Source organism: Notamacropus eugenii, chromosome 1 (assembly GCF_028372415.1).
Source record: "Notamacropus eugenii isolate mMacEug1 chromosome 1, mMacEug1.pri_v2, whole genome shotgun sequence".
Classification (NCBI taxonomy): Eukaryota; Metazoa; Chordata; class Mammalia; order Diprotodontia; family Macropodidae; genus Notamacropus; species Notamacropus eugenii.
In genome coordinates this window covers 327,169,041-327,183,528 of record NC_092872.1, presented here as the reverse complement: position 1 = coordinate 327,183,528, position 14,488 = coordinate 327,169,041, and the positions used below count along the sequence as shown (strand labels likewise).

General features: G+C 36.2%; 1 protein-coding gene across 1 annotated transcript in view; it reads left to right on the top strand.

Annotated features, from left to right (window-relative positions):
- Window positions 1-4,952, top strand: part of LOC140518015 (uncharacterized) — a 44,324-nt gene extending 39,372 nt beyond the window's left edge. Inside the window, exons 7-8 of the mRNA XM_072629727.1 lie at window positions 2,774-2,864; window positions 4,763-4,952. Coding sequence (XP_072485828.1) covers window positions 2,774-2,864; window positions 4,763-4,879 — 208 coding nt within the window. The 3' untranslated portion in view covers window positions 4,880-4,952. The remainder of the gene's footprint in view (window positions 1-2,773; window positions 2,865-4,762) is intronic.
- The last annotated feature ends 9,536 nt before the right edge of the window (window positions 4,953-14,488 follow it).

The window sequence follows — 14,488 nt, the reverse complement described above, 5'->3', positions numbered from 1 at the left end:
TGGGTCTGGGTCTGGGTCTGGGTGGTCTTCTTACCCCACTTCACAGCCTCTTCCTGAGCACTGGTGCACCACACATGGCATGCTCTGCATGAGGCCTGGCCCTAGTTTCCACAGAACTCTCTGTTGGACTCTATGGCAACCTAGATTGGAAAAACTGACTTGCTGTGACTTTTCTTGGATCATGATTTGGTTTAGAGCATTTTCTGGGTCCATTTGGAGGAGTTTTTTGAGGGGGAGATGAAAGAGTAACTGCTCAGTGAACTGCTTACTGCTACTCCATTTGGTCCCAGTATTTTTCCCCTAAGTCATTGCCCTCTGCTGGTTTCCTGTCTTCAGCTTTCCTGCTGTTCCCTATAGCTCTTTATAGTGGATTCTGCTACCATTTGCTTAGTCTTCCTGTCTGCTTCTTGACTGTGGACTTTATGTCTGCAGAGCAGATGGGGAGGGTGGAAGGGATGTCTGAAGTGAACTCTGTTCTCTTGCTCCTTACTGTTCTCCCAGCAGGGGACCTGCAATCTCTCTGTACTCCCAAAGTGATGTGATCCAGGGCAAAGTCTTGACAGTCGCTCTTTTGATCTCAGATTTGCATATTCCTGAACCAGGTTTGTTTCTGTTGACTTGTCCTTGGTTGGAAGTTTCAGTAGAATGGTGATTGACTTAGCCCTTATCAGTCATCTGGAAAGCTCTGTTGGTTTAATCAATCAGTAAGCATTTATTAAACACCCACTATGTGCCAGGAACCATACTAAGCATTGGGTATACAAAAAGAGGCAAAAGGCTATCCTTGCCTTCAAGTTGCTCATGATTTAATGGGGGAGACAACATAAAAACAAATACATACAAAGCAAGCTGTATACAGGATGTAAAAGGGATAATTAACAGAGGGAAGGCACTGGAATTAAGAGGTGTTGGGAAAGACTTCTTGTGGAAGGTGGGATTTTAGTTGGGACTTAAAGGAAACCAAGAATGTCAGTAGTCAGCAGAGGAGGGAGAACATTCTAGACATGGGAAAAGCAGAGAAAAATGCCCAAAGCTGAAAGAGAAAGTGTCTTATTTGTGGAACAGTCAGGGGAGCCACTATCACCAGATCAAAGAATACATGTGTAAAAGTAAGGCGTAAAAAAGAGTGAAATGGTAGAAAAAGAATGGGTTATGAAGGGCTTTGAGTGCCAAACAGAACGTTGTGTATTTGCTCCTGTAGGCCACATTAGGAAGCCACATTAGTTTATTGAATAGAAGGTTAACTGGAGGATGGATTAGAATGGGGAGAAAATGGAGGTAGGCAGGTCCCCCCACCCCCCGCCGTGCCATGCTATTTTTGCAATAGTCTAGTTACAAGGTGATGAAGGCCTGCACTAGATTGGTGGAAGTTGCAGATGAGAGAAGGGGTCACATTCAAGAGATGTTCCAAAGGTGAAATCAACAGGCATAGGGGGTGAGAGATAGTGAAGAATCCAAGATGAGTCCTAGATTTCAAACCTGAGGAACTAGGAGGATGGTGTTGACTCCTTCAGCAATAAGAAAAATGGAGGTTTTGGGTTGAAAAATAGAGTTCTGCTTTGGACATGCTGAATTTAGGGTATCTACTTGGCATCCAGTTTGAGAGGTCTGAAAGGCAGTTGGAGTGAGATTAGAGGTCAGCAGAGAAATTTGGGCAGAATAAGTAATTTGAGAATCATCAGCAGAGAGATGGTAATTAAATCAATGAGAGCTAATAAGATCATCAAGTGAAGTAGAGGGAGAAGGGAGAAGAGAAGATGATTTAGGACAGAACACTGAGGGACACCTACAGCTAGAGGGTGTGATCTGGATGAGGATCAGCAAAGGAGACAGAGAAGGAGTAGTTAGGTAGATGGGAGGAGAACCAGGAGAGAATGGTGTACTAAATCAGAGAGAAAAGAAAATCAAGGAGGAGGGAGTGAACAAGTGTCAGGCTGCAGAGAAGTCAAGGAGAGTGAGGACTGAGAAAAGGCTGTTACAGGATTTGGCAACTAAGAGATCATTAGTAACTTTGGAAAGAACAGTATTAATGGAATGATAAAGTCAGAAGCCTGATTGCAAAGGGTTAAGAAGAGAGTGAAAGGAGAGAAAGTAGAGGTATCTGTTATAGATGGCCTTTAGAAAAAGCTAAACTACATAAGTCAGAAAAGCAAAACTCTGACTTTCAGAGCCCTCCACAACTTGCTCCCCCTCCAAACCTTTTAAGTCTTCATTGGCTTTCCCCCATTCCTGGAATGTTCTTCCTTATCTCTGCTTCCTGGCTTCTCAGACTTCCTTCAAGTCTTATTTAAAATTCCACCTTCTACAGGAAGCTTTTCCCAAACCCCTTTAATTCTAATTCCTTCTCTCTGTTGATTATTTCCATTTGTCCTGTATATAGCATAGTTTTTTTGCATGTTGTCTCTGTATTAGACTGTGAGCTTCCTGAGAACAAAGACTATATTTTGCCTCTGTTTGTATCCCCAGCACTTAACACAATGTCTAGTACTTACTTAAAAGATCCTTTAAAAATGCTTATTGACTGACAGTCTCAATAGAAAACATGAATAATAAAGAAGTAATACAAGCAAAGTATAAGCAAGTAATAAAGCAAAAGTTTATGTGTTTCTTATTGAAAGAATAAATTTAAGATCTACAATGAACTTACAAGATTGTTTAAGTCTTGGTCCCTGTATTTTTCTGTATTTTTACTTTGTGTTGTAATTACCATTTTCCAGTGATCACTAATCTAATGACCTTTTATAGAAAAAAAATTTTTTTTAATGTATTTCAGAGCCTGGGAATATATTAGCCATAATGTGAGGAAAAAAGGAACCTTATTAATAACAGTACCAAGTCTTAAAGAATCTCTCTCAAATCTACAGGTTTGTCAACATTTTAATTTTTTTAAGTCCTAATTGCTCATTTTTAATATAATAATTATTTCCAAATTCTATTTGCATTCAGTCTGAACATGGTGACACATTAGTATAACTTTGTGGTAAAAGCATTGCCTTGAGGTTGGTATGAATCCCAACCTTAACATAAACTTCTCCTCCTAGATTTTTAGGCTTTCAGTGATAGAGTTTGAAGATGATAGCAGTAGTGAATGATATAAAAAATTTAGAATGTCTACAAATCATAATTTTGCATAGTCTCACAGAAGGTACAGGATTACATGGAGTTAAAGCAGACTGGACCCTTGAATCCTTCTTTTAATTCAACCACTTTTAAGTCTTACATAAACTACTTAACTTCTTTCTGCCTCAGTTGCACTATATATAAAACAAGAAGGATATTTAACAATAGATTCAACCTATAATGATGATATATTGTTCAATTAATACTTGTGAAGGCCTTTGAAATCTTCAGATGAAAGGCACTCTTGTACCGTGATGCAGAGAACTATCATCATTTGCTTTAGCAATGTCTTCCACCATATATATGCACTGCCAGTTTTTAATACTTAATTTTTACATTGAAATGAAAACACTGAAGCCATATTAGCTACTTTAACTCATATATCATTTTATAATATATAATCTCTTTATGCCATATAATCCATACTTATTATTTATTCAAAATTATTTAGCATCAGTGTGGTGTAGGGCAAAGATGTCAAATTAAAGGAACAAAATCAGAAATTAAAATGTAACTAGGAATTAAATGTAACTGGGAAATCTTTAACAAAACAAATAAAAATATAATACATTATAGATAACGTTCATATGTGGCTTTCTAAGTCACAATATGGCCCACAGGGATCTGTTCTATTTGAGTTCAACACCTCTGGGTATTGAATAGAGCTGGCTGATGACCCTGGGCAAATTAACATCTCAGTGCCTCAGAAAACTCTTTAAGACTATAAATTGCAGAGAAGATAAAGATCTGCAGTGTTACTGAGCTCCCTATGTAGATGAAATCAAAGTGTCAGGTTAAAATAAAGTCATTTAGTGGTACTGTCTCCTAATAAAATAATGACTTTCATCAGAATTCCCCAAACCTGTGTGATCATGCAACACCCCACACGCCAACCCCTAGGTAGAAATGACTTGGCAAAATAAACTATACGCAGTTCTGTTTCTATGCTAGTTAACATTTCATTTCAAAAAGAATGCTTTTAGTCTCTACAATGAACAAGGCACTGGGCCGCAAGCTATCACTACAAGGACAAAAAATCAAAATAATTCCTGTACTCAAGGAACTTATATTCTATTAAGGGTATACAATATGTATACAAATAAGTAACAAAAGTATTTTCAAGTCTGAGAATGCTAACAACTTGGGAACTCAGGAAAGGCCTTCTAGGGCAGATGACTCCTAAGCTGTGGCACACATCACATATATATACATACACGTATATGTATATATATATATGTACATATACAAATATACACACATATATATGTATATGTATATATATGTGTGTGTGTGTGTGTGTGTGTGTATATATACATATATATATTTAAACCATTCAAATTTAACTTAATGCACTTGGATTTTTTTGTTTTTTATTCTAGGTGTTTCATTTTTTCTTTGTTCTGATCTCATGATAGTTCTAAAAATGATTATTTTAATTAAAACTCATTTCTAACAAATATGTTGATCATGATAAGTACCTAAGCTCATTCAAAATATTAACATATATAAAATTTGATTCTAATTTATAATGTGATCTGTTCTCAATTTCTCTGTTCTTTTAAGTTCTTAAAATTCCTAGAAATAATTGGTTTTCCCCCCATTTTTTATTTATAGAGCTTTGTTCTTGTTTTTTTTTTTTCAGGTGGCTATACCTCTGAACCAGTGGGTTGAAGAAATACAGTTGAACTATGATGTATATACAGAAAAAGACATCGATAGAGAATCTCTTGAACAGATTCATTTGTATAAGATCCTTTAGAATTAAAATTGACTTATTGTTTTATTTTTTAATATATGTGACACTTTAATTAAAATATTTATTTGCTGTTTGACTTCCTTTAACCTTATTTAAATATATGCAGTCTGTTTAGCAGCTAATTCTATAGATGGAGTTAAAATTTGAGAAAATGACCTCTGAACTTTTGTAACATAGAACATAATTTTGTAACTAGGACATTATAGGGTATTCTAAAAGTCTTAGTGCAGGTTAAATTTATTTAAGTATCCCTTACTAATGCTTTAACTGCATTAAGACTGCATTAATGATTGCATTATTTTGAAATATCCTATATAGTTCTTATTAAATTTTAGTAAAAAAAACTTCTTTAACAATGCACTTAGTATAGCTAAGTCCTAATCAGTGCTATTATGAACCCTGTGAAGTCACCTTCAGATTTTTCAGATTCATCCTACATACTTGTTTTGGATTTGAAAACCAGTTACCATATTTTGTATAATTATAATTTTGAATAGGATTCATTCTCACTAATCAGCACCCAGTTTGTATAATATTTCTTGAACTGCTATTACTGTAACATCATTGTGTGATCCTCGACACATGAAATCAAGAAAGAGTTCCGTGATCTTCAAGTTAAAAAATAAAAAGAACCTTAAAGGTTTATGAAGGGGTATGGTGGAGGCTGGATGTGAGATTTTTAAGTGTTGGGAACTCCTACTGAGGAAAGTCTACCATTGGAGATCAAAAAGTATGCAGCAACTTATAGTCAGCCTCAGTGCATCCACATGTCAATGTCAGGACTTGTCAACGTCAGGACAATGTCAAGAACCCCTCTCTACATGATTGATTGCATACTCATAAAGTATTTCATTTAAATTACTTGAAAAGAGTTTAGATAATTAGCTATATTTTGGAACTTACTGGGCCTCTGAAGATTATTTCTCAAATGAGAGAGAATCCTCTAAGTTCTAAAAATAACTCAGAGAAAAAAAGTTGAAATTAGACATAGCATTTAGAATATAGAACTAGATGCTCATTGACAGTACTTCCTTTTGCTGGGCCCTAAACTATTATTCTAGCATTGGTGACAGAAGAGCCATAGTAGGTTATTACTGGAAAGGATCTAAGGGATCATCTCATCCACTCCTCCCCACCACCTTTTTTTTTTTTTTTTACAGATAAGGAAACTGAGGCCTGGAAAGGTTAAGTAATTTGTCTAGAGTCACCTAGTAAGTAGCAGTCAGAATCTGAACCAAGGTCCTCTGATATCAAATCTAACACTCTCCACTGACCTCCTGAACACACTCCACACTGACCTCATTAATGACCAAAAATAGGAGTGTGAACAGGGCAGAAGGAAGGGCTATCAATTTTCAGCATCACCAAGCAATAATATATAGTGATGAAAAAAAGAAATTAAGGCTAAGGAGACTGCAGATTTCTTGGAGTGGTGGAAAGAAACATTTTGATTAAGAGGAAGGAAGATGATGTGTCCTGGTCTCTGCTGTTAACATAACTTCTATTTTCTAGGGAAATCTTTTGCCTCTCAACAACACTAGTGTTTACTCGGCCACCACCATTAAAGCAGTGGTAAGTGGGATGAACTTCAGATTTCCAGTCTGGGTAGAATAGCAGCAATGGGCAGCATTAAGACTGGCCAACCAACAGTTTGGTCACACTAGAGAAAGAGTTATTTTACTACCTTATCTGACAAGTCATTGTTGTGCAACTACTTACAGTGGACTAGCTTGTAGAAGCAAAGTTTGTGGCATTTTTAGAAATTGTTAGATATAGGTGGTATCTAAATATAGCTGTTGTCAGTAAAGTTACTGATACAAGGCAGACATTCAAAACCTTGTGATCATAAACGTACTTTGAAAAAAGAAATCATAGATCTCTATTGGTAAGTAGAAATGTTTCCAACAATAGGAGAATAATGGAGATGGTCTAAAATGCTAAAAAATATTACAAGTGATAGTTATATAGTCATCAAAATTTCACGTAAGTGCTTGACAAAATATTTGAAGGAGGCAGGTTCTGCCCACCATAAATCTGCACATGGCTTTACTAGCCTTTTTTTTATATGTACTTATTTACCTTAGGTCTCAGTCAAATTGGTATCATTTAAATCACTTTCTTGATTTAAAAAGAAGGCATAGTTTAGGAAAACTAATTCTGATCTCCATCCCCGTTAACCCCACTGAGCTCCAGTCCCATGTTTATGCCCACGTACTGGACATCTCTTCCTATATTTCCCACCAACACCTCAGACTTAGTTCTGAATTCATCATCTTCCCTCCAAAATTCATTTCTCCTAGTTTCCTTATTTTTAATACTACTATTCTCATTCAAAGTTGCTTAATACATTTGAGTATATACTTTTTCATCCTCTAGTTTTTTTTAGTAAATTGATATCAATGTCTTTTATTACATTACTATAATTTCCACCATTATCTCACCTTCCTTCCTATCAAACTATCCCTTACAAATTGTATTTTAAATTTAAAAAGAATAAAAAGGGCATAACTAATCAATACACAAAGTCTGAAAATATGTGCAATGTGCTATTGTGGACCTCACACCTCTGCAAAAGGTTGTGAGGTTTTTTTTGGAGGTATGCTTGTTCTTTATCATTTTGCAGCGTTCACTTCATCATTCAGCAAGAACCATAGGGATTGCAACAAGAGTCCCTTTGTGAAGGAATATTGCAAGGTGCTTGAAGATACTGCTTCATTCCACTCTTGTCTCCTAGTGATTCTTCTTGACAACTTTCCAGTACAGATTGGACAGAATGCTTATTGACATCAGTGTAAATCAGAGTCCAGTTGGTGGAACTATGAGCTGATCCAATCATTCTGGAGAGCAATTTGGAACTATGCCCAAAGGGCTACAAAAATGTGCATACCCTTTGATCCAGCAATATCATTTCTAGGACTGTATCCCAAAGGGATCATAAAAATGTGAAAGGGTCCTATATGTGCAAAAATATTTATAGCAGCTCTCTTTGTGGTGGCCAAGAACTAGAAATCAAGGGGATGCCCATCAATTGGGGAATGGCTGAACAAGTTGTGGTATATGAATGCAATGACACACTATTGTGCTGTAAGAAATGATGAACAAGAAGACTTCAGAGAGGCCTGGAAGGACTTATATGAACTGATGCAGAGTGAAAGGAGCAGAACCAGGATGCAGAACCATTCCAGTGGGGGTAGACCACTGGAATAGGTTAGGTACTCCAGACATAGTAGTCAGTGAGTAGACAGATAAGAGATTTTCTAAAGACTAATGATGATTCTATAAAAATGGGCAGAGAATCCTCTAACTTCAGGAGACACTAGTAAGATCTGTTAAGATTAGAATGAAGGTAATAATTTGTAGTTGCACGGAAAATGAAAGAGAAAAGCAGAATGATTTATAGAGGATATTTTCTGTATAAAATACTTTCAAGGTCTTTTTTATTTAGTTCATAGACTAGTTAACTCATTACAGCTAAAACAAATGATTCTTGAGACCACTAGAGGGCAAACTCTGTCTATTTCTCTGGTAATGAAATTTATTTTAAATTTTATGTAATTTGAATCTGGCAATGACTCACCTTCAAAATTTATGCGTAAATACCTATGGAGATTACAAATATGTTTTGGAATTTTATACAGGGCAAGTGTAACAAAGTCCATCTCATGCAGCACACTCAGACTTGTCTTTCCTAGGTCCATATGGGAGCTTCAGGGACTACTTCTAGCCATGTGGTGAACCACCCTTGAAAGGATGATTTTTTGTTAAGACTCTGAAAACCATGAGTAATATCTTGACCCTCACCTACTCGGTGTGAATGACAGGAGCACATAGTACTAAATTAAGAGAAGAGAAATCTTCAACTTTGGTCCTTCTTCCTCCAGCTTTCCAGGTAGCAAAATCAGACAAAATCATGCCAGCATTATGGTACATGGTACCATGGTACATGGCAGCTAGCATAAGGAGGCTCAATTAGGAATACTTACTTGTGGGCCATAGGCTGTCTTTCTGCCCTTCTGTTTTATTTTTTCCTAATTTTAAGTGAGATTTATATTGAGAGAGACGTTTAAAAATTGAAGGTGACATTTTGAGTTTAAGAATTCCAGAGGTCCTGGATCTCATTGATTTGGAGCTAAATGGCAGCAGGAGAGGAGTCCTTAGCAGCTACTCCAGGAGAAGGTGGCTACCAACAAATTATTGGCCCATCAGTCATGTAGTAGAAATATAAAATAATTAGCAGTCTTTCAAACTTCTTTATTTTCTGATGATGTTTAGGTATCAACCTCCCAGGAAATTATAATAGTAGTTGCATATTACTAAGTCCTATTTTAAATTGTTCTGTTAATATTTTCTTTGAGTCTTTATGTTTAGGATTTCTTCTGAGTGTCACATTCATATTGTACAATGAGTACCTTTCCCTTTCCTCCATAAGATTTCAGTCATAATATAACCTTTATGTAAATTTATCATCCCAGTTTGAAAATGAAAGGGAGAGGATTCACTGCTTTTATTAGAGGCAAGGCTCCCCTGGAGCTGAATCTAAGCAAAGGAGAATATCTGATTACAGATCCAAGAGGCCCCTTCATGAAGAATGTGGGGTTGCATCATGCTAGCCCTTGTGAAGTGGTTCGTCAACATTAGACAAGAAATATTACTCGAAGTTCTTCTGGAAACTTGAAATATCACAGTTTGAGATACTTAATTTACAATAACTATCATTTCATGGTTGACCTCAAAAGAAGAACTTAGTATTTTCCACATGTTTATTTCTTGCTTCTGTGAACAAAAGTATTATTCAGTTCAACCATAACTTTTCACATTCTCTCCTGAACATTTCTTGGATCAGGATCTGAAGGTAGTGACAAAAGTGATTTCCAAAACATTTTGCCTGTGAGATGACTGCTCTGAAGGTCTCAACATTAATTTGAATGTAAAAGTTACAGGATGCCTGATTTTTAAAAAATGTATTAACCTCATTCTAGTAGAGCTCATAATAGTTCATAAAAGATAAGCCTAAAAATGTTCATTGCTGCCCAGCTTACACATACCTACTCCAGTAAAAGCCTTAAGTTTGCACCAGAATTTGCATCAAGATATTTGATGAGAAACTACAGTATATACCCCAAATCTGCAACAAAAAAGTCAGAAAATAACATAAAAACTAGAGAAATCAAATATGAAAAACAGAGGATATGGATGTTCTATTCTGAGGATTTTAACATGAGGAAAAAGGAAAGTAAAAGGAGAAATACACTAGTGTAAAAAGGATAGGGGTAGAATTTGCTACTTAAAGTACATGATAAGATATATATTTATATAGAATATAAACATGAAGAAAGGAATGGGTCATCAGAGGAATTGCACTATTATCTGAAATGGACAAAGCAAACACCCATACAAAGAGTTTGATGTAGAAATACTTCAGACTCAATAGGGAAACAACAGGGACAAAGAAAAGAGGGAAGATTATATGTGGAAAGGAAAAATTAGAAAGGGTTGGAGGGAAGAAAAGCACAAGAACCAAATGAAGTTCCTTATATTGCCTCAGACAACTCGGGAATGGTTAAACAAAGTGTGGCATATAAATGTAATGGAATATTAACATGCTGAGATAATTGCTGAGCAGAGTAAGAATTGATAAGATTTTTTATGCCCTGAGGTGGACAAGGCGCTGAATTAAGAGAAAAAAAGGGTCCCAGCCACAGATCTGTAGCCCTTTATGGAAAACTGATGTAATAAATTCCTGTTTCTGGATGGAGAGGAGAAGCCTAGAAGTTATTAGTACTATCACAAGAGCATTGTAAAGAAAAAGACTGAAAGACTTAAGAACTCTGTTCAAAGTAATGGACAACTGTGTTTCCAGAAGATATATGATTACGCTTCTTATGTCCTAACAGAGAGATGATACAAAGTACAAAAGAGACATAGGTTTTTGAGAATCCCCACCGAATGAATTCCTTTTGCCTTTTCACATTTATTTGATATATTTTTTCCCTTTTCTTTCAGTTAATTAGATGCAGGGGAGATTAGGTCAAGGGGAGAGGGTTTAGCAATAGGGATGTAAAGAAAAAGAAAACAGAAGGAATTTCAGAAGGAAGCACAGATAAGTAGGATAGTTTTTAAAGTAATATGCAGAATTTACTATATATATATTTTAAAAAGTAGTAGAAAATGAAATTTCACAGTTTTATACAGAATTCTTTTTTTATGTTCTGCTGTGTATATGAAAAAACTTTTTTGGGATTACATTTTGAATACAATTTTTTAAAATAAATAAATAAATAAAAGATAAACCCCATGAAGAAAGGTACTGTTTTATTATTTTTTTGGTAGCACACTGCCCTGATGTAGGTCAAGCTTATTGTATTATCCATAGTATAAATACCTAATATAAAAGGTACAAAAAAATCTATAAATAAATGACATGGCATTCTTCATAATATCAGCAGGAGATTGTAATTGATTTGCTAAGAGTGCCAATAGATTTTTATTAATTCATCTACACTTTCTTTTACATAGTTGACAAGATTATTCACAACTACAGCAAGGTATAGAAATATATTCTATGAACGTGACAGTATAGCTCATAACCTTAATCTCATTAGTCTTGTGATTTTCTAGCAGGAACAATTCACCTAATCACTAAGTGTTCTGCCACTTCATGATGCTGCATGAACCCAAAAGATAAACCAAATTTGATGACCAAAACCAAATCTTACCTATTGAAATTTTACCTATCCTTCTGATGGAGTGCTTAGGTGCATATGCTTGGGCCCCAATTCTAAAATCTCTTTAAAAATCACATTTCTCCCTAGCCTCAAAACACTATCCTAGGCAGTAGATCCCCAGCCCAAGGACACAGCCTGCCCCAGCAACAACCATTATCTCCCTTCCTGATATAGCAGCCAGCTGCACTTAGAGAACTTATTAGTCTGAACCAGCTGTGTACTGGCTGAACAGGCTGTGCACTGGGTCATCATGACATTTACTACTCACCAATCATATGTATCCTAGACTTAGACATATGTATACTTCCTTACATTTATCTTGTGTAGCAAGACATTGATGAGAGCAACCTAGTATTTCTGAGCCAGCCCTGATCGTTGGTTGACTTAGTGACATTTCAGGCCTAAATCCACACCTCCATGTAACCCTCCTTTGGGCTATTTCCTGATGAGCTCTGGGTAAAATACCTGCATAGTAGATACTAAAAGTGCATGTTCCTTTAAGAACTGACCACTCCTTAACCACTCCCTAATCCCACCCCAAAACACCTACTTAACATATTTGGCACATGTTTCACTATAGAATATCCCATATAAACTTTACCTGTGCCCTCTAAGGTTGCAGGTTCCCTAAGAACTCTTGCCTGCTGAAACATGTAATAAATCTTTACCTTGACCTCAATAATGCTTGAGTCTGCGAATTCCTTCCAGGCAGCCTGCTCCTGGTACTCTGGTCTTTGTAGGGGTCTCACCCTGCCTTCCAGCCCTCATCACTTCCCTACAATCAGAAATTATGTCTTCTGTCACTGAACTTCTAATATGACTTTGGACCTCTCTAACCTTATTATATCCTAATTTATACTGTCATTATCACTAACTTGAAGGTTTGCCTTACATATGTTATCTCATTTAATACAACAACTCTGGAAAGTGTTATTATTATCATTCTTATTGTTAATGTTGTTTTTCCTTTTGGCAGAGATGGAAGCTGAGAGAGGTAAAGTGACTTGCCCAGGGTCACATAGCTATGGAGTTTTGGAAGCAAGACTTGAACTTAGATCTTTTGACTTCAAGTTGAATGCTTTATATCATAGTCTTATTTTCTCTATCAAAACATAAGCTCTTTGAAAGTTAGGACTACTTCTTATTCTTTTTTTATCATCAGAGCCTAGCAGAGTATCTTAACAATTATCAATTGAATTGAATTGAGCAAGCTCATTTTCTAGTATGCAACTGAAATTTTGGAAACAAGGATACTTTAAAATTTTTGAAATCTCTACCCTTTTGGGGGGAGTAAAAATGTTTAACTTAGAGTTCAATTTTAAATAATTTTGATATGAAAAATATTAATTTTATAAGCTCCTGTCCCCTTGCATATGTCAGCAGCTTACTTATGGAAATAGGCAGAAAAATAACAGCTAAGGCAAAAAAATGAGCTGCTATGAAATAAAAGGGATTAGATCAACCAGTTACGCTGTAAAATACTGCCCTTTTTGAATAGGAACGATTTACTTGCTTAAAAGGGAGGAAGAGGCTTTTGGACTCGAATGAAAAAGTAATTAGTTCTTTGTGTGCAGAAACACAGTTTTACCATTAAAATATGTCTACAGACATAAGACTACCAGACAGAGAATTTGTCTGAGGACAGAAAAATGGTTTAAGATAAAGAACTTTGTGGGTACTTAGCTCATTTGCAAATGACTGTTTCTAGAGATTATAAGGTTAGAATTCATAATCTGATAAATCAAATAACTATTTTATAACTATGGGAAAATGAAATAAGAATTGTTGATTTTACAGGTGATATAAAGTTGAATTTTTTGAGTTTAACTCATAAAGGAAAAATGAGTCGCTGATGACAAAGCTCTGATTTGAGCCATTAGAAGCAATTTAAAAAGGCAGCAGGAGAGAAAACAACAAAAAGGAGCACTTAAGAAAAGAGTAGGAGTTAAGAATATGCCAGGAGAAACAGTCCCAGGCAAGAAGGATTCAGTTGCCACTTTTAGAGGCTGCTGATTGGAGGTGTCAACCTTCAGAGTTCGGTTTAAAAGAAGCAAAAGGAAATAAGTCACATATGTGTAGTTTTTTCTCTGTGAGCTAGTGAAACATACATTCTTGGAGTCAGATTAAACTGAAAGCAAAGAAAGGCCAGCTGAAGGAGACTATATACCAATAGAACAAGTCCCCACTCCCACCTACACCCCCATCCCTGACCCCTTCCCCTTCCTGACGCAGGATGCCTGTGGCAGTCAAAATTATAGTTTCCATAGTGCAAGAGGATGCCCCCAGGATGCCTGAGTTTTGTCAGTCCTAAACATGGGAATGTCATAAAACATGAGCATTATAATAGGATAGTGTCCATAAAACATCAAAATAAGAGAAGTGTCATTAATCAAGATAGTGTCTGGTTCAAGGCACCTGGTCCTTATCAGACATAAACAGGTGGAATGCTCCCAGTCAGCTTAATTTTGGAATTCACTCAGAAAGTATACAAAGCATTATGGTATATTAATTCAGAATGGGCCAAAATGTTTTTTTCCTGATTGGTCAATCCAAGTTGCCTGTCCATTGGGGAAAGATAGATTAGGGGAGTTGTTTTGTAGGAGGGTCCCAAGTACCTTTTGTTTTTTCTGTTGAGGCACTGGGTCTGAGGGTGAGGGGATTACTTGGGGATTACTGACTGGAAGTGTTTCTTTGGTCTGAGAGACTGGGAAACCAGTAAGGAACCCCCAGGCTAAAACCCAGAAGCTGATGCTTCCCTCTCTGGTAACTGTGCATGTATGACATTTTGGAAGAATGCCTGTTGACTTTTGATTTCTCTGTATTTTCTCTCAAATTTTGATTTTGATTTTCCCTGATACCTGTGCTTGATTAAAGTGATTGTTAACTC